General features: G+C 43.5%; 1 protein-coding gene and 1 long non-coding RNA gene across 4 annotated transcripts in view; one reads left to right on the top strand and one right to left on the bottom strand.

The window, feature by feature from the left end:
• Positions 1–21,416, bottom strand: part of LOC146856246 (very-long-chain enoyl-CoA reductase) — a 246,298-nt gene that overhangs the window by 149,534 nt on the left and 75,348 nt on the right. Inside the window, exon 2 of one of the 2 annotated variants that reach the window (XM_085654315.1) lies at positions 4,260–4,310. In XM_085654315.1, the coding sequence (XP_085510441.1) occupies positions 4,260–4,310 (51 nt within the window). Of the gene's footprint in view, positions 1–4,259; positions 4,725–21,416 lie in introns of those variants that run through there. The other variant, XM_085654314.1, reaches the window with a different exon arrangement.
• Positions 20,963–21,416, top strand: part of LOC146856245 (uncharacterized) — a 109,836-nt gene continuing 109,382 nt past the window's right edge. For both annotated transcript variants that reach the window (XR_014981449.1, XR_014981448.1), the window contains exon 1: positions 20,963–21,416. This exon is cut by the window's right edge and continues 130 nt beyond it. This is a non-coding gene — a long non-coding RNA (uncharacterized LOC146856245).

The following is a 21,416-nucleotide window of genomic DNA, read 5'->3' as shown; positions in this document are numbered from 1 at the left end:
CTCAGATTCCACATTGTTCAGTCCCTTGGAGTTAGTTGACACATCTAAACAGCAGACTCAAATGAGACCGACTTCCAAGAAGCCCTGTGCCAAAGGAAATACTTGTGATACTGGATCAGAACAAAAGCGAAAATTACGGACACTTATATTTCAATTCTGTTCTGACAGCACATAAGAGAAGAGGAGGAGGAGAAATTAGAGGACGTGCAGGAGCAAGCATTGGATACTGTCCCATTCACTCTGCTCAGTTCTTTCCTGCCTAGATCCACCAGCCAGTCTTCCTCGTTCCGTGTCATCTCGCTTTGTCTGCTGCACTAGATTTTCCGATGGCTGTCAAAAGGCAGCTGGGAGTACCAGAATAAAAGATGGGGTAAGAGATCCAAAAACGTGTCTTCCCATGCCAGGGGGAACAGATCCCGCCTTGTGATGTTCCCCACATACACTTTCTGGCATAATCCCTCTCTACCATACTACTACACCCACACCACCAACAGATTTCTTGGTGAGCAGGTCGGAGAGAGTGCGAAGACACCATCATGCTTTTCAAATTCCACATTGCACCAAACAAGCTAACAATACTTGTTACAGTGAGATCTCGCACCAACACATGACTACTGGCTTGTAATTATTCACTAGATACCCTTGATAGAGCCCCAAAGTCCTCCACCAACCTTTGTACCCTGGGTATAGTCTGAATGGGGTCAGATGTATACACTACGAGATCATCAGCATAAAGCGATATCTTGTTGTGTGGTACAGGGAGTGAAAGAGACTACCTGCACGTCCCTTCTTAGAAGTTAAACAAATGGTTTCAATGTATACATTGAAGAGAAGGGACAGCGGACAACCCTGTCTCGTACCCCTACATATTCCAAAGGCAGAATTATTGAATATTACAGTGAATTTAGTCATTTCAAGAAATTCATGAATTTCACCTAGGTAATAAGATGTTCACCCAGTTCTCCTTTTATGTAGACGTACAGTTTATGCATAGTTGCATTATATTTCCAAAATACGTCTAAGATTTGAGAGGGAACAGGTCATGCTTGCCTGTTCAGATTTCCTGCACATAATTCTAATTCATATTACGAGATTTAGAAAAGCAATGCTTGCATCCCACTTTTTGAAAGACTGAGTCCGCGTCGCTTGTCATTTCAAGCTCTTCATGCTTGCTATCTTTGAAGCCATCTTTACGAGGGTAAACAAGCAGATTATCCCAGATTTCGAGCACTGTTTAGCTTTGTTCCTCTAAGTGGGGCAGATAGGAGGAGGGCACAGCTTCGTCCTTTTAGGCAAGAGTGTAAGCCATCCTTCTAAGGGCGATTAGTAATTGTGTCCTATAAGCAGAGTATGGGAGAAGAAAGGAATAAGATGTAACCTAGTCTTTGTAAGTGAAGCAGAGAGACGGATGGTGTAGCTTCGTACTTCTAAATGGGTCAGAGAAGGGAAAAGTTTCTAGGGTTGAGAGGTTGAAGCACTATTTGACCTACAAGTGGGGAAAATACAGCAAAGATGTTTCTTTTCAAGTGAGGTGAAGAGAAGAGCGCCTTGTCCTTAAAATCAAACATGAATTAGAGACAGGTGTTTATGGATATCAAAAGAACTGAAAACTTAACAATAAAATAAGAAAACATGGTGAATAATGTAAATGACGCAGGGAAAATGCGTGTTGGTCTGTTTCCGATATTATGAGGGGATTCCGCAACACAGTGTGAATTGAAAAGGCACTTGTATGCCTACTGCTGGTGACTACACAGCCAGGAGGACACACCCCGGGCTTTAAGTGGGATGAAAAAACTTGGGGGTCTCTCAAAGGGGCGTGGTCAATGTAATTAAGGGCGTGGCTTAAAACCACGTAAGCTAAAAATCTGTGCCTAGCATAGTGTACCGCCAGACTTGTATTTTGCGGCTTCTGTCATTGCATCCAGATATGATGCAAGTAACATTATACCGACAAGTCAGGACTATTGGCTTTGTCAAAGGTGGTTAGTGGCATAAGATAAATAAGCAGCAACTATGGCTTGTATATAATATTGAAAAAGCGTCTACTTAAAGCCCTGGTGACACCACAACAATGTTGCTGCTCCTGAGTTTCGAGAAGGGAAATCCAGACAGAAAATGTCTCTTTAAAGGATTTCCCTTCCTCTACAACACGCACATTATGTGCCTACTGTCACTGCAGTCCAGAAAAAAAAAGGACCGCCTGTGCCAGGGCACAAAACAGAGCCCGATAGAGACCCGTTTCGAGGCCCCCTTAAAAAACTGCCGGGGTTCAGACCCGGTGAGACCCGGCCCACTTAACGCCCTGGTCACACCTGCTGACGTGGCTCGGAAAGGATTGACATAAGTGCACAAGACCCAACGGGCAGATTTAACAAAATGTGGAAACCCCCCCCCCTCTGCCCCACAAAAAGCACCAACTGCCCGGTACCGGTGTTATTCTGAGAGGGCCCGAAGGGCCGCTGGAGGCGGATTACTTGTCAGTAGGCCTCAGGAAGTGTTCTCTTGAACTGAAATGCTTGCAGGCACACCCTTCCGCCTCTAGGACGGTGCATGGCCCCTCAGATCCTCCACGTGCTGACAGGAATGGCGAAATGCAACACCAGTCGCGGCTGGTTATGGTGCCCTCGAGGCACCTGCTTCTATCCCGCAGCAGCAGGGGAGGCGGCACCGACACCTCCTGAGGAAAGCGAGCGTGTGTTTGGACACCCAGAGAGTCAGGGCGAGGGTGACGTCACTGCATAAATAAATGTTTGCGTATGGCATGAGTGAAAAGATCCTTAATTTGAATCCACTGGGCCATGTAGGAGGCCTTCCGAATACAAATACAGCCTTCTCCTTGGTGATTAGGCACGCATTGTATAAGGCACAAACTCTTGATGTGGAGCAATTTTCTTATGTAGCTAAGGACATGAGCCTACTTTTCTCATTTTCAAAATTAGTAAACCGGTTGCGATTGAGGATTAATGTCGAACGCTCCCAGCAACAGGGTCACAGCATCCTGTTGACCCAAATGCAATCCTGGGCCATGGGGCCTTATGCCAACCACAGTAGATCCTATATGTTTATAATTTTATCAACATAGTGAAAGATTACTGTCAAAAACGGTATAACTAAGTATGGAATGAATTTACTATTATATCAGATCACATACATAAACTAGAAACACAAACTGTTTTTCGATGTAGTCCAAAATAACCATAAGAGCAGGGCTACTGCAAACATAGTTTGTCTGAGTTCGGTCTCTGTTCTCATGGTAGTTTCTTCCCTAGATCAATTCCTCAGTAGTGGAAGTGTTTACTTCATCATGCTTTCCTTTGCCTTACCCAACTGATCCTTTCGCCCATGGACTCCTATGTATACTATGAATGTTCTGTGGCTCGGCAAGCCTTTCATACCTCTATAATCCTGACTAACCATATACTGTTTCTGTGTAGCCTGCATATGCATGCATATTTAAAAAAAGAATATATATATACACAAAATAAGCCAGTTTACTCTAGCACTAAAACATTTAACAGCTCTCTGAAGGCCCTCTGAGAAGAGAGGCATGGTGGCCCTACGCTCTCTGACATGCATTTGCAGACCATTAATGTTCTCAACAGAAAAGAAAACAATGTCAAGTCTTGAGAATACTGGATGTAACCCTTGGTTCTCGTTGTATGTCACAAAAGAGCTTTTATCCGCTACACGTGTACAAGCTTAAAAGGTCAACGACAGCAAGCCTCAATTGTTTTATATTTACACTCAAATTACTTTTGGATGGTGTTCCTATTCAAACGGCTCAGGTGGCTGATCCTAAAAAGGACTGGAGCTTCGGTTTCTCTCTTGATGTCTCTACCAGCTAGAGGCACAATTCCCCAATATAGCCCTCGCATAACGCGCCACCCAGGAAATACTTGGCTCCTCTGCTTTGATTCAGGGATGAGGAGTGCCAGGGCACTCCTGATTCGACAACTTCTGCTCTCAGTAGTGAAGTGCATGCTTCCCAGGAGAAACAGGCATAGCCCCCTATAAATACCCACAACTTGGTTCTGTATAACATTGTGACTGTGGGGGGGTGGCCATCCAGCCTCTCTCCAAGGCTCACGCTCTGGGGAGTTGCTAATGAAAGGACACTGCACCACCTCATGCCAAGTCACTTTACAATTCTTCCTTGGTAATTCTACACACATTTTTAAGCCATGTTTCCAATCCTTTCTAAAAACATGCCACAGTCTCCTCACCCACCCACAGAATAAAAACAGCAGGGTCCTTACCTTGTCCAGGAAGCACAGCTTCTCCCGGGTCTTCCCATCCAGAATCTCCACCTCAAAAAAAACAACAGCCTTTTTAGCTTTTTTGGCCACTTTTGATGGCGCCCGCTTCACAGCAGCCCCATTGGGACTTTTCTTTCCAGGTTGGTTCATTTCGGTGGCCACCATATTCATATCCATGTCTGGTCTGTCTGGGGGAGCTTCAGGCTGGGGAGGAACTTCTTGGCTTTGGTGTCTGAGTTTTCAGCTTGTTTCAAGCAAAGAGCCCCGTCGAGCTGTGGAGCATACATGAGCTAGATGCCTCCACTGGCTCGTTACCAGCGCACACCGCTGCTGCTCCTCGTTTTCGGCTGGGCAGCTGCTGGCACGGGATGGTCTGCTTGAAATAAGCTGAAAAGCGGTGCCCCGGGCGCCTTCAGGGGGACAGGGCGCACCGCTGCATTGCTATGAGATGGTTGCTTCTCTCTCAGCTCCCTTCCCTCGGAGGTGTAACTCGAGAGGCCGTAGAAAGAGGCAGCTAAATATAAATCCTTGCCCACCCGGGTGCACCTCGCACCGGTTCGCATCTGCTTAGACCACCCTCTCCAGACTGGCTCGTGTCGGAGCATCTTCCGCTGGAGAACTACTGCTGGGGTGCTTAACTGAGCGGCTGGACGCTGGGTAGAGGGCACAGGCCGCAGGCCAGGGCCTGGCTCCCGTGGGCGGAGAGATTACACCTGAATGGAAACAGCTGGGGCGGTAATGCCACGGCTGTCAGGGACATGTCCTCCAACACGACAGCTTGTATCCCAGGGATTGCTAAGGAATCGTGTACCACCTGACCAGCCGTAAATCACAGGTTAATATTAGAAGGCCGTAGGGCCCAGTAGAACCCACTAGCCTAGAACGCTCCCCTCCTCGCATCATACCAAGCAAGTCCGGGTTCGCCCTAGAATCCATAATGGACCAGTTATACCTCCCACAGGATAGTGCCCCTAAAATGTTTATTGGATAAGTGCAGAGGGCTCTCTTGCGTCCAGTCCACACAACAGACTGTCCCTTTCCAAGGCAGTGAGCTCAGCTTTGTGGCCACGTATGTGCGTAACAAGAACTGCCTAGCCTATCAGGTAGGAATGCAAGGTAATAAATACTCCCCAGACCCACTCAAAAAGAGGACCACCCACGATCCTTCGAGCAGTAACCCTAAGACAGACGGGTTATGTATGCACTTGAACAGTGTGCTGCAAAAGTACCAGACACCAAAAAAGCCATGCATAAAACGCTCAGTGGTTGCTTTGCTGTTTTAAGCAACGCTAGAGATATCAATGGTTCTAGTATGCTTGAAGAGCCCCTTCCGGTTCATCGCAGGAGGCTTCACTCACTTGTCCCAGACAACTTTTTTATTTCATATATTGGGGAGTGGGGGTCCTCTCTCCTGAAATGAAAGTCTTATCAGTCTGAAGTAGTTTCAACTGAGTGGTCCAAAAATGAATGGTCAATGAATCTGAACACTTTAGTATATGGCCCACGCCAATAAGCTTGCACAGCTGCCAAACAGGCTAAATCTGTTGCATGGTTTAAAATAAGACTTTAGCTTCGAGAACCTAGCAATACATTTTTCACAGACAGTTAATTCACCACCGCAAAATGTTATAAAAATAAAATTTAAAAAAGGGTCTCAAAAATTGTATTAGTCATACGTTAACTTATGGGTTCTACGCGCAAACACAGTATTTGTATCTGTATGTTGGTCCCACAGGCCAGGTTTCGTTACCAAAAATTACAGTGGTCAAACATACAGCGATCAAAAGTACAGTGACTAATTCCTTGATATTCACTCATACAAATATATGCTAATAATTTTCTATCCCAAAACAATGAAGGCCAAGTACTCACCTTCAAGAAAGGATCATCCAACACTAAACAAATGTATGCAAAATTGTGATTATGGTGAACAACTTTTTCTATAACGATTTTCTCATCCAAACCCAAGTCCAACACACGTCCAACACACAAAGCCATTTTAAATATATTCAACAACGTCACACACAACCAATATACTTAAGAATACCAATATCTGGCCTTTCAACAGGCCTTCAAAAGAACTCTATAGCCAACAATGATACCATGCACCACTGTTCCACTCTCACCTACAATATTCATGCAGCACACACCAGGCAGAACCCCACACCATCATATGCACAACATTGTACCAAAGTTGAGACCAGATGGCGTTCGGCTGCTGACGCCACCATTTTGGTCACACAGAGGATATCATTGAGTTAACACATCAGGTGGATTGGTTTTCATCAGGCTCACCGACCGCTGCATACCTAAGTAACTTTGTATATTTTGATCCTCTGTGTAATTACTTAGGATTTGTCTCACACAGTTGACATTAGCGACTCACTCTACCACCCGATATTTGGAATTCTTGTTATCCCATCTGGTAACGAGAGATATTTTTTTGTAGCTTTTCCTGATGAAGGCACTCCTTGTGCCGAAACATACGTAGATACCATCTGGTTTCTAGTCACGGATTTTTGACTAAGACAAATGGTTCTCCGATCCATCCATTGTTGCTGTGTTGAATCTAGCTTTTTAATTATTGATAACCATATGAAGTAGACTGATCAGCTACGGTAAAATTAATCATACATATCAATTTTTCTGGTTATTGTCAATTTGTATGTCATGTATATATATTTATGTCTTCAATTACTAGAGTGATTGAGTGAATGTTGATATGACTGGTGTAAGCATGTGGATCGATTTATATTTCATATTAAATGTACTACTGCATTAAAATATTTTTTGTACTTTCTTAGGTCTTGTTCTTTCAGTTTATTATACACTATTGTCAGTTCTTGATTGTATTTTGAGTTGCCTTAGGTCTTTGCATTTACAGCACAGCACCAAATACATATAGTTGGCAAACTGCTGCTAAATCTAGGGCACTGTCCCGCGCAACACCAAAACATACCACACAAACATACAGAAACAAGCACTGAAAATGCAATAGGTCTCGCCTTTGATTAGTTAAAGCCATTTGCTTTGCTAATGGTATGGTATAGCAAAGCAAATGGCTTTAACTTAATGAAAGGTGAGACCTATTGCATTTTTAATGCTTGTTCTGTTTACACTGTCCACGGCAGTTAGCAGAATAGTGATACAGTATACGAACAGGGAAGATAGCAGCCTTAGCTCAAGCGACCCGTACGTGCACAGTGAGATCAGTTACCCGGCGAAGGGAGAGTTAGTTGTAGTGGATGTAAGAAAGTGTCTCACATGAGGGTTGTATACTGGAAGTAAAATGAGTATTCACAGTGTTCTGAGTATCTGATCCACCACAGGTCCTGCAGTTCCCAGTGTACCTTCCAGTGAGCAAAGTCCAGTGCAGCTTTGTTAATGGGTGTATTGCATAGTGTGGGTGTGGATCTATCAATGTCTGTATCTAGGACGTAATAGTAAGCGCCTCCCAACAGCTTCGGGATAACACTTCCTGTGCAAGCACTAAAGGAGATAGCATCAAGGAAATGGGTCCGACCAAAGTTTGATGCATACACATTGCCATGCATCACCCACATACCATCCAGCTTTCCCAAACTATCACATGTCTGCCCTCTGCATCAATGAAGTGGAGGTTAAATGGAAGGGGACTCAGAGTTTAACCCATATAACTGCCCTACACCGAGTAACCTGTAGCATATACCTGGCCCCTACACCACCTATTCCACAGTCGCGGGTTTCTGATTTGTCCACGTGTGTTTCTTGAAGTAGAGCTACTTCCACCCGCTGCATCTAAAGATTTTTTGCACTTGGTGTTTTCTCATCGAGCCTATGTCCCTCACATTCCATGTCAGGATAGTGTATTTACCCGGTAAAGCCGCCATTGGTGTTGTGTATCAAGGTGGTTCGGTGAAGATGTAATGTGCACAAGTGGCTAGAACGTCGTCAGCCAGGTAAGACTCAAAAAACAAACTATAACATTCCCAAACTCTCACTCCCCAGGACAGTAATGTGTGTCCACCACCCAGTAACTGTATAAAAGTTCCAATGGTTATACTCCCCGGCGTTAGCACAGGAGTAGGTGGGGGGGGTGTTCCTCGTACCTGTAGGGCCCGCCCGTGTATCAATGTGGTCGACAGTTGCAGTAAGGCAGTGATTCTTTCGGGTCACATGGGACGCTGAGCGCAGTAGTATTCCATGGTGTCCCAAGGGGCTCTGGTAGAAAGTCATCCACCCCATCATCCTGTACCTCGTATCAGAGGTCTTCAGTAGACTGGGGAGTCAGCTTTACACCACTAATCCACCTTTGGCTTACAGAGTAGCGAGCTACTCGCTGAAAAGTGCTTCAACGCCACGCCAGGAGTAGTAAGTGCTAAATAAATACAATTACTATATTCTTGCAATATAATCTGATGCACGTTTGTTTAGGATTCATATACAACCATGGTAGGTTGCACAGATAAGCTCTTGAGGTTAGGGGGTACAAGCATGCAACATTTATGTGTAGCTCATGCAGATACTAAGCTAAGTGCTTCCTGAACTCTTTTACATCTGATGCTCAAGTGTCAGCTGTGCGTAGATTGTGTTATAATGAAGCAAGAATTCCTCAGCCAGATGAAAGAATATGTTAATTTTATTTATAAGATGTGGATGTTTCTTTGTGTAAGATGGGATTCTGTTTTTTCTCACACTGCTGGGTAGAAGGGTGTAGGTGCGTTTCTGTTACTACTGTAGTCAGGTGAGAAGTAACCAGGGCTCCATCGTCTTCCTTACTTCCAGGTGGTTATGGTGACTGATGGCTCGTGTCGTTGCCGGGGGTGAACATAACACCTCAGGGGCTCGGACTTACAATGATGCCCATGGCTTTCTTCTAACAGTGTGGGATGAATAGGCGTGCACCTGATGTAGGTCTCGGTGTCCTATTCTGAGAGTGTCCATGAGCGTCGTGCAAAGGAAAACGGGACAGTTCCACGTCAGCTATTGTATGTGACGCGGAGTGAAAGCCTTTTGAAAGGAGGTCTTGTGGAAACAGGAAATCATCGAAGGGCTTTCGGGAGAGGACAGATGCGGTCCCTTTACCTGCAGAAGTTGTCTTGTCGCGGTGTTTTTAATTATGCTACCTCATCTCAAGGTTGTGAGAGGTATTTACATACCTCAGAGGTTAGAGGTACAGGGCAGGAGGCGCAGGGGCACAAGAGAGAGAAAATATATCTCAGGATAAACTCAAGAGAAGCATTCTTAAGGGTACAAGAACTGTTAAGGAGAGAGAAGAGGCGTGAACGACATTACTGGTCCAGGGATGTAAGTTCACTGAACCAGGGGGCGTGGCTTGCATCAGAGGGAAGGGCATGCAAGAAACCCTGCGGGCAGTGACGTAGCGGTCAACGTTTCAATACAGGTCTATGGCTGTGAACAAGCTGTCATCTCCTTTGTGTCAGCAGAGGGCGCAGCTGCTGCTCCACCCTATTGCAGACTGCATGCTGTGGGTGGATTGCAGACCACAGACCCACATTGTTATGCAGATGCGAGGCGGCTTGAAGTCTGATTCGATTATACATTATTGTGCAATTATGGTACCGTAGAGAACACTGAATCACAGAGTATTTCTATTTTTTTGCTTAGGGAGTGTGATAAACAGATGAGAAAGAAGGAGGGGAGGAGCGATGAGAAGACAAGCTGTCGCCAGTGTGAAAAATATAGTGTGTCCGTCTCACACCACGAGTAAAGCATCCAGTCCCTGCGTGCACATCATCTGTCCGTCCACGTGCACATCTGGAATCCGTATTGATTCCAAAAGGCCCTCACATGGCAAGAGCAGCGCATGCGCGCTACTAATGCCAGGCAAGACCTAAAAATAACAAAGATAACTCACCCTCAAGCGCACAACACATCGCTTGACACCACCTGGGTTGTGAAGCATATATAACAAGCATTGGCAAAGCCAATAGGTCATGCCAATGCAAATCTATTGGCTCCGTCATTTTTTTTTTTAATCCATGGTGTACAGCAGTGTGTCTGCTGTGCAGCATGGATGAAAGTAACCATCATGTCCTGTTTAATTGCTTGCCGCTTTGAACCCTGTGCCAGTCCCCCATTGCTTACCCCTGCAGTCCTGCCACAAAAAAATATTAAGACAAAGCCAGTAGAGGTCACATTTTTAGTCATGTTGTACAGCAGAGCGGCTGAAAGTAAAAAACAAAAAATTATACCATGCTGCTTTTGTGGCGGAACTGGACAAACACTGCAGCAAGGTGCAATTGCTGGGGGGAAAAAATGAAAAAGGCTGGCCCTATCATAGAGCTTTTCTTTGGGTTATGGCGTGTAGGGACGAATCAATACGGACAACGGGAGTGGGCAATCAACACTTGGAACAGCAGATTAGGAACACAGGGGAACCAACACAGCGAGGGAGGCAGGTAAGAGGGATGGAAGAAACAACAAAGTGGGAGGGATGGAAATAGAAAACACAAGAGGGGTGTGAAAGGGTCGGGCCAACAGCAAAAAGTGGGATGGGGCAAGCAACGCAACAGTGAGCAAGTAAAAGAAAAATGATTACCTTTGAAAGCGCAAGCAGTAGCAGGAAACACAGTGGAACGAGGAAGTAGTACTTGGTCTAAGCTCCAAAGGAGGCACAAACAAATAAATGAAAAGTGAAGCGAGTACAGGCAAACTAAAGTGACGCAAGAACTGAGAGTGATGATGAATCCAATGATAAGCGATGGGTGGGCTCGTAGCCCCTGCACACTAACAATGTTGCGCAAGCGACAGCACATGCATTCTCAGACGAGATCCAAAAAGCACTAGATTCTATCTGAGAAGTGGACAATCAATCACTAATTGAAAGAAAAGCGTAAAGTCCTTTGGTGGATCTACTACTAAACACAAAGAGCATCCTAGATCAAACTCTTTCCACATTCCCATAAACTATTTTGAATCTAAACACAGGGAAAAATCTCTACCAAATCTATATAATCAAACACCAAAGAAACATCAAACACTATCAAAAGATGATTCCTCCAGTCTAATTGACCTGCCCTTAAGTTCGCCTTTAGAGAATGTGCTACAGTGCCATAACAATGAGTCTACAGCTATACAAATGTTAAGAACATAACGTACTACAGATTTATTACATTAAACAACAATTAATCACAAAAAACCTATGTAAGTACAATAATAACCATCTATAAGCTGTGATTACAGCACAGAAGTGTTACTCCCAATGGGGCAATAAATTACACAGAGCAAATCAATTAAGACGACTACAAAGACACACCTTGTACAAGCTAGTATCGGTGTAGTAGTAGAGGAGAAAGAAACCAGTAGAACAGGAACTATTCAAGGGAGAGCATGGCAATGTATGACACTGCTAAGCAAAGAATAGATATTGGAAGCAGGTTTCATAGTGGTTAACCAATCACTAACTTGTGTAATTCTTGAAGTGTGAACTTTCCCTACCTGGGCTCTTCCACTGGCTGGGAGAACACTAACTTCTACATTATCGATTGTGTGAAACTGATTGAAAGCAAGGGATGTGGCCCAAACTTTCAACACAGTAGCTGAACCAAAAAGTATAAGTTTTGTGAAAGGTTCGTGAAGATTCCTCAAGCGACACCAAAGTTATTGGTAAAACTAAAAAAACGCTTTTCCTATGGAAACTTTAGTCCCAACTATAGCTACATACTGGGGGGGGGGGGGGGGGGGGGGGAGGAAGGAAAGGGAAAGGGAAAGGAAGGAAGGGGAAGGAAGGAAGACAGACGAACAATCTCTCTCTCTCTCTCACCCCCCCCCCCTAGGGTGAGGTGACCCACGAGACCATCGGCCAGTGTGCAGGAACAACTACTGGACATTCTTGGATACAGGTTAGCAGCTGGAAGAAATCTGGTTAGACAAATCTATCAGAACTACATTTTGTTTTACTGCCATCTTCTGCTAGGTGACTACGGATTGGAGCTTAAGTTCCCCGAATAAGTCCAAAGCAGCAGAAACTCATTTGGAGTTATATTTGTTCCAGGCAGGGAGGAATTGTTCCCAGCTGTGGTGGCTGTTAAGCTTTTTTGTGATCAACTCTACTGTAAGTTCATATCAGTGTACAAAGAGGTCTTATAATGCTGCTTGGATGGAATATTCACAGAAACTCACAATGTAAGGTGAAAGCATTTCTATTAGAACGTGAGGATTTCATAGTTCACCGAGACTGGGACCCTGAAAGGCTGCAATGGTATCAAAATAAGTTTGGGGACCCACGAGTAGACAGGGGCTACTAAGCTTCAATCGTTGTGATGAAGGTAGTTTCTCTCTGGTGTCCTGGGGGCCAGTCTACTTTGGCTCGGCAAACTGGGCCAGACTCTCAGGGTAATAAGGGTGAGCAATCGGAGGATTCCCAAGGAGGTAAATTGGAGGGGGCAAAAGCTCGGAACTCAGTCGACCGCAGATACAACAACACACAGTCCAGTCTATACCTTTTAGTTGAAAGGCTAATCATGGTGCATATGGTCACAGCAAAACAAAATAGTATACAGTTTAATGGGAACTGCAATTACAGGATTGTAAACACAGTACGATCTTCAGTAAAGCACTGCAACCTCCTTCAGTATTCTCTCCCTGCTCCTCTAGGTATACTGTGGGATTAGGCATTAATTAGGCACAGGTATAGACTACTTCAAATTACTCTACTGATGAGATGGTCAAGCCTGTTCAATGACTTTCATCCCTTGCTTTCACTTAGGCAAAAAGTCTTGGGTCTACGCAGCAGTATCTTCTGCGCATTCTAGCTTCTCTTTCCAGTCACATGCTAAGCTCTACTTTTACCTGCCAGACAGCACTGCAGTTCTAGGGGTGCAGCAGGTGCTTCAGGAAAGGTTTGTGCACCTCCCGTTGCAGCAGAGTGGGATCGGATGGGCAGAGTCTTTGCAGCAGACCTATGTAGCAGCACTCATTTTCAGCAGCTGCAGATGTCCCAGCCAGGCGCAGACAGATGATCAGGTATGACAGTTGCAGCCTCCATTCCTAGCTGATGAGGATGCTGTGTCGTCGGCAGTTGCAGCCTCCAGGTCGATCAGTTTTGATGGCAAATCGAGTCCTCTCCTTGACATCGCCAGCACCGGGATTTCCATACGACATACTGATGCTATCAATATCACTCAATTAGTCTTGGTGCAGTTCAGAGACGGAACTGCACAGACACCAAGGTACACCCACCAGCCTGCAAGATCTTCTTCAGGTCACAGAAAAGGTTATGGACCTCGTATTACTAGAGGAAGGCCTGGTCTTCTGAACACGCTACATTAGCATGATGCCTTACGAAACGAAAAGTCAGGTTAACAGTTTCACAAGCAGTTGGGCACTCGAGCAGAGGTACATGCCAGAATACCCAAACAAGGGGCATCCCTGTGCCAACAAAGCTGGATTTCAGTGCTCATAAATGCCCACAGCACAATTTATACCTGAGGGAACAGCATCGAAATGGGAGCAGTGAAAATCAATTACTAACATGAGAAATGTGCGAAGGAGCAAGTAACCATTTAGTATGAAAACATGCAGCCAATCACAAGACTGCCCCACCAAGAGAATTGTCTTCAGCTAGTGTGTCTAACTGACCTAGGCAGCACTTGATCAGAACGGATGCTAACTCTAAGATACTTTAATCCAGGAGTTTCTGTACTTGCAGCAAGAGGTCTTGGTACATTTCTTTTTAAAGCTTGTGAGATGAAGTGGACATTGTTGGATGTACCTTAGATGAAGGCGTCTCCCAGAAAAGTACCCAAAAATACACATTTTAATCTATATGGGCGGCAGAGAACAGTACAGAAGTGAAAGAAAGATGTTTCCGGAACACAACTTCCACCACTGAGCACACTGTACTAGGCTCAGAAAACATCTCGCTTGGGTCTTGCTAAAATGACAGACAAGTTATTATGTAGATGTTCAAGAGCACTTTAGAAACCAATAAAGAATGCATTTGCAGCTGTCTCTGGTTCCAATGGAACACTCAAACGGATTTAGAACAGGTGTCTCCAACCAGTCGATCGTGCGCTATCAGTAGCTCCCAGACCCCTTTAGAGTGCTCACAGCCTTGAGTTCATTTTAAATAAGCACACTGTCATATTTTCCTTTTAAGGTTAAAGGAAAGCTGTGTTTATTTTACATTTTTATCAGAAGGCTGGAGATAGCAGGGCCTTATATTGAGGGGTATGCAGTCAGATTTATGACCCAGGTTGGGGATGGGGCACAGAGGTGAACATCTGAAGCACCAAGGTATTTAACTCAAACAAAATTCCTTGTCAACTCAGTATTGGAGGTGTGACCAAGATGAGGTTTCTGAATGCTTTTAAATGGGAGAAAATGAAAATGAAAAGTTAACTCTTTATTTTAACTTTCTCTCATTTCAAAGTGTCACATTTACAACAGGCCTCTTGCTCCAAATGGCCAGCAGACACTGTGCCATACGTATTGCTGAAAAATATAGCTATTTTTTTAAATGAGAGAAATTTAAAATTGCAGAAAAATGTCCCATATTATGAACATTTTTGCAGAACATTTTTCTTCACTTTAAATTCCTCCCATTTAAAAACAAAAATGATTGTATGTAGGTTTGTGTTATAACTGTAACTGTGCCACATATGGCGGAAGGTATGTCCTGTGCTGCAAGTACATCTGACACAGGCTCTCGGTCACCCATACAAATATATCCCATTCATACGCACACATGTACATACATCCCCAAACACCACACACTCACTGACACACGTCAGCCCTGTCACAGTGCCTCAAGTGAAAGTATTTTGTTCACACCATAGTATCTGGCTCTATGGGCATTAGTCTTAAAAGTCAATGAAGATGGGCGTGGAGGAGTCTGGTAGCAATGTGCGAGTTGTTTAGCTCATGATGATTTTCGCTGATCAGAAGTAGCTCTCAAACCACACATAAGGTTGGAGACCCCTGGCTTAGAAGTACAAGGAGTAGGCAGCTCACCAACTCGCCCAGCATTCAGGATAAGCACTGGGAATCATACAAATGTCAACTGTAGCTCATAAAAAAGTACAGCGGAAAACAAAACTAAACCAAATTCAAAAGCAAGAGAGGGAAAAAAACGTGCACGACCACAAACCAGGAGTAGGCCATTTAAACTGTAGTTTGATGCGAAAAAAAATGTTGATAGGCTTGTTTCTTGCAAGCCTCAAGTTATTCACATACTATTATCACCTGTTAAGCTAATTGTATAGTCATTGAACTAGTGAAATCACTCAACATGTTACAGAACGTATAACGGCATAGCTCCTAGAGGCTTCAAAGAACTATGTGCAAACAATATCCAGAAATATCTAAAAGAATTTGAGTGCTAGGCACAACACATCTGATTCTAGCGAAAGCTAGACCATAGTGACTTTGGGGGAAGTGGCGATCCTAACAGTAGGCAAAGTAAGCAGTATGTACCTTTGTAGTGTTAACTGAAAACGGTGTGGTGCATACCATGCATAGTGTGAAATCTGATAATACTACACAAGCCTCACGCAGAAGAGGAATACATAGCTAGAACTGTAACAAATTATATAAGGGTTTATTCAGAAAGTCCCTCTGAGAGATAAAAACAAAGAAAAGATCTAAAGGTGAGGTAGGGGTGACGAGCTTGAACCAAACAATCGAAATATTGCGAAAAAAGGCTCTAGTTCTTAAAACGTAGTGAAAAACAAGAAAATGTGACAGGTGCACAGAAAAAAAATCCGGAGAGGGCTTGACCAACTGTATGGATAGAAGGCCATACCCTGCAGTCTGCCTTTAACAAAAGGTGTATAGCCACATTAGGCCCAGGAGCGTAATATTGCGTGAGTTAAGAACGGAGTTCAACTGGGCATAACATTGTGCTATGGTCTGGGCACACCTTTGGTTCCATGAGGTAAACGCAGGCACTGTCCTGGAGAAGCAAGGCATGCATAAGGCCATATGTAAAACATACGTATTAGAAGTGTATGGCACCGCAGCCTATATGTCAAGTCATGACGCATATTTGGATGTACACAACACAACAACAAACGCAATTTCTATATTCCAGGTCTCGCATTTATCTCCTGTTCGCCCAAGGATTGATGATGTGGCTTACTGGCTGGGTCGGGCACTTGGAGCATTCGATAAGGGGACAAGACACATATCACGATAAACAAGCGTCAACATTCCACGTGCCACAGGGAAGCTCAAGTATTGGAAGCATGTAAAAGATATGCAACAGTCCAAGGGCCACATTCCACCCTTCAAGTAAAGTGAAGGTAGATGAAGCTGGTATGTGGTGTCACCATCTGCAATCCCAAACTCACAGGGAAGCATTCGAAAGACTGTTGCAAGCGAAGGACCTCATTCCAAATCCATGTTTCGGTTTAGTTTTTATGTTGATCTGAACTGAGCTGAAACATATCTGCATCTGGGTTCATAGATGTCGAATGAGAGTTTAGCATTGACTGACTTTAAACCAGAACTTCAGCACAGATTGATAAAAGTGGGCATCGGGTTGGCAATAAACTGGGAGATGCATGTTGGTATGTCTGCTCTAAAACGGAGGTGAGATTCTTGACCTAACATGGGATTGTAAAACATATAAATATCCACTTGCTTACACTTTTGTACTTGAAATTATGCTGATAACATTAAAAGCCACAGGCTGTATGATGTGCCTGTAAGTGCTGTCAGCTTGCATGCCTAATTCCTCTCAAGCGGCCGAATGCCACACTGCACCTGTGGATTGTGATTTGCTCCTTCAACCGAGGCGTTTCATCCTTTGGGTGGGGGAGGCAGAGGTGGGTAGAGTGGCAAGATTATGATTCAAAGGAAGGCAGGAAACCTCACTGCGAGAACTCCTAGGACAAGGAGGCCAGATTTTAGACATTAAAACAAGGGGTGGGATAGCTGTGAAAGTGGTTTATTTTATTAAGTGGGTGAAAATCTTCTACATGTAGGTATGTTCGGGAGATAAACAAGACGAAGTCTACTTTTATAATTTTCCTCCAAACAAGTTTTTTGCAGGAAGAAATCTCCAGCAAAAATCTTTTAGCTGACAATCTTAGAGAAAAGCTATAGTCGATTGAATTACATAAAATTCTCCACTTAACAAGGGGCTATTACTGCAATTTTCCCCAAAGTATGCTGGCAAAATTAATATTTTGCAAACCCTTGGTGAACTAAATGTAAACAGACTACAAATGTTAATGTCCAAATAATAGCCGTAAACAAAAAGACGATTAACCCAAGACTCATTGAACGTTTTTGAAAATAGGACAATAGTGAGAGAACCAGATTCCCAGCAACTGGTCTGTTGTATCTACGTGTATTGCTGCTTAACCAGTCTGCTTGGGTATGTGAGTGGAATGATGGAATGCCTGATGACTATTGGAATGTTGGTGTGCCTGGCTGAATGGGAGGTATGACAGTTGGAGAGAGTGGGCTGAGCAGCAGAGATGCAGTTCCTGGTGGGACCATATATGGACTGTACATCAACCATATACCAACCTGATCTAACTCATCTACTATGTAACTACCATCTTATAATCAACTAATAAACATCTATTTGGATCTACCACATGGATAACTTCTTTTCATTGCAACATTGGCGACGATCTGGAAGAAACCCTGCGTGTACTGTTTCCTGCCTACCTGAAGTGAAGATTTTGAATATACAAGCAAAGGATAATTATACAGAAATTTTGAAGGAACTTAAACTTGAAAACGAGGAGAAGAACACCCAATTTTGTCCCACCAGTGTCCTCCATCAACCGGACAGCCTACTTTGGGTGCTTCACTCTCCTGAATAAAATTCACGTAAGCAGTTAAGAAATTGTTATTTGATTTATGCTGGAGGGACACACCATTAACAACAAGTAAACTACAAGCATCCTGTGGTGTGTAAACCATCGTTAATTTTACATAATAGATATTTATGACTTCCAAGGAATTTACTCGTGTGGAATATGGATTTTCTAAGCATTTGAAAGTTTTTACTACGCAACGAAGGCTAAAAGTGGAAGCTTACACTCGTTCTCTAGGACTGTCAGTAGTGCTTACTTGGAAGATATTTTGCGTGATTTTGCTGAAGGTTGCAGCCAACCACGAGTTTCATCATCTGTGAGTTTTTGCGGCGATATTTATGTGGGTATGTATTTAAGGAGTAACTCTGAAAATAATTAAATTTGCAGTAATTCGCGCGCAACGCCAACCATTTAAAACATTTTGCTGTTCAACGTTTTAGAGCGCGCCTGCAATTTTTAAATCCATCGCGAGGCTTCCATGCGCCACTTACTTGTAGGTCGTGGTGTCGCGAGGAAACATAATGGATCACGCTCTGTTTTGCATTTTACCCTGCTCACGGAAGGCAGAGGAGCACGTCCTCGCCGTGAGCCACTCGACGCTGCGGGGAAAAAACGTGCCGCCATTTTAAAAGATGAACTTGGAGTATTTGCCAACCATGTTTTGACGCGAGCCATTTTCTGCCAACCACGTAATTTTTGCCAAAGGTAATTTTGCCAACCACGTTTTTTTTTCTTTTCTCATGAGCGCTTTATTTTCAATAAAGTTTAATGAAGCAGGAAGATCAGCAAGTTGGTCGTTGCAACGGTGTGAGCGAGCCGTTTGGATTACTTTTCAGTGGACAGAGATTGTCGTTTACACATCGGCGGTGAGTGGAAGTTTGGATAAAGTATCTGGATGCAGAGTCTTGTTCCCGCTTCACGTGAACTTGGGAATTTTTTTTTAAAGAGTTTGTTTCTGTTTCGAGACATTGGGACTGAATATTACTGTTTGGAGAGTTGGAGACTTTACAACATTAACGGCGTAAATGTGTTCGGGTGAGAGATCGCTCACCGGTGTGGCATACAGTTTTGAAATGTTTTGCATTTTAAGTATTGGCAAAATTTATGTGATGTTATTTGGAATGTGATATTATACAGTATTTGTGTTCCAAGTAATCACAGGTTTATCTTTAGTTTCAGGGATGTGGTTCAGTTTACGTTCATTGCTTAGTTACAGTACCTTTAGTCTAGGGATGCCCTTTTAGTGTTAATTTAGGGCAGAGGCTACATGTGTGCCAAGCTTGATTAGTGAGAGTAAAGTTGAGGGTTGTCCTCAGTGTTCTAATTCCACAGGTTTGTAGTTATCTATCAGTGATTAATGCCCAATGGGCAGTGTGCCCACATTATATTTAATTATATTTAATGGGCAGTGCACCCATACTTTATATTGAAATGGTTAATGGGCAGTGATCCCAATATTTAAGGAGAAGTTGAAGTCGTCTAAATATTGAAATTGTCGAAGTATTGAAATGTTGAATGCACAATGTGCGGAGTTGAATTTGTCTAAATATGTGAAATATTGAATGCACAATGTGCGGAGTTGAAATTGTCGAAGTATTGAAATGTTGAATGCACAATGTGCGGAGTTGAATTTGTCTAAATATTGAAATATTGAATGCACAATGTGTGGAGTTGAAATTGTCGAAATATAGATTTGTTCAATGTACAATGAGCAATTAATCGGTGAAATGTTGAAATAATATGATGGCTCAGTGTACATTGCTTAATTTATAATTGAAAGGTCATAATTTAGTTTAATTTAATATGGTGATTTGGAGGATATTTTTTTTTTTTTCTTCTTGAGATTGTGTTCCAAGGAAAGGGGATGGGTGCTGTGTAGAATTCTTATATTCTGCGTAGAATTCTTATATTCTCTTTTGCACTTATTTTCTATTTATTTTCATTCGTTTCGCATTCTTACTATCTTTTGCCTCTGCATTAATTCTTTTCTATTTTATCTTCTTTCATTTCACATTCTCATTATCTTTTGTCATGATACATCATTGCTTCACTTGAGATATATTTTCTGAACGCAATGTTTTTTTACAAGTTTTCTGCATATTTGTGATTATCTCATTTAGGCTTGTTTCTAGTTGTGTTTTGATTTGTAAAGAAAGGGGATGTGTTGTATCTACGTGTATTGCTGCTTAGCCAGTCTGCTTGGGTATGTGAGTGGAATGATGGAATGCCTGATGACTATTGGAATGTTGGTGTGCCTGGCTGAATGGGAGGTATGACAGTTGGAGAGAGTGCTGCTGGTCTAACAGCTGTAATGTGAACTTCCCACAGACTAGTCCCACCTGCCAGTGTTGGGTCTACACAGGAGGGCATCAACACTTAGAATAACATCGTCAGACTGTTTTTGGAGACTGTAGATTTGGCACTGGCCCAAATTTGAAGGCTTTCACAGCAGGTTTGGTTAAATGGCCAACAGTCGGAGAGACATAGATAACAGTTGCTTTACATCCCTTGCTGAACACTTTGATATTAGGACTCAAAGAGGCTGGATGACTAGATGCTGAGAACATTCAGCAAAGGACAGAGTCTAGGTCCTAGACATGGCCTTGCGCTCCTTCCTCCAATTCGCGCGGTTCAGCTAGGATGCTGGTGCACCCTGCATTCCCTCCTGGAGAACTGATCTCAGCTCTTGGAAGCCATTCAGCACTCTCAGCAGATATCAGCGACTGTGGCCAGCAGCCCTATAAATAGAACAAGCCCAGGACAGGCCAATCATGCCTGAGAGCCCAAGGGAGCGCGCGCAGAGGCAGAAGGAATCTGAGGCAAGAGGCGGGCACATATTGCTGAGACCCTCAACATCTTAAAATACAAAGTTCCCTGCAAAGGCCCCGCCCACAACAAGTGACGTCCCTAATGCAAAGAGGAAAGAGCAGAAGAGATGGGAGGTGTGTGTGGGACACAGAGCACGGGAAGCAGCAAAGAGGCAACAGGGAGTCAAGACCGAGTGAGAGCAGTACGGCTAGGAAAGATGGATGAGAAATAGGAGGCAGTGGAAAATTGATAGGATCAGCAAGACAAAGTTAGGAAAAATATCTTGCACACAACTTCTAAGATAAAAGAGGAAACAAGGTAACAAGAGAAAGTTTAGGAAAAAAGGTTACGCGTTAACAATAATAAAGACAGACAGTGAAAGAAGAAATAGTGAGGTACGGAAGAAGTTAAAATGAAAATAATCTAGAACCAGGAAACAGATATTTTGTTATTTATTTAAAGAGGTGAAAAAATAGAGCGATTCGTGGGGAATTGGTAAAGAACTAGATTAAAACCATGTCTTTTTGGAAGAGGGATGGAAAATAACGTGAAGAACTAAAGAACATCATCGATA

The sequence above is a fragment of the Triturus cristatus genome, chromosome 4_1, assembly GCF_964204655.1.
Source record: "Triturus cristatus chromosome 4_1, aTriCri1.1, whole genome shotgun sequence".
Lineage (NCBI taxonomy): Eukaryota > Metazoa > Chordata > Amphibia > Caudata > Salamandridae > Triturus > Triturus cristatus.
The sequence above is the reverse complement of the archived record's forward strand: the minus strand, read 5'-3'. Positions and strand labels throughout refer to the sequence as shown.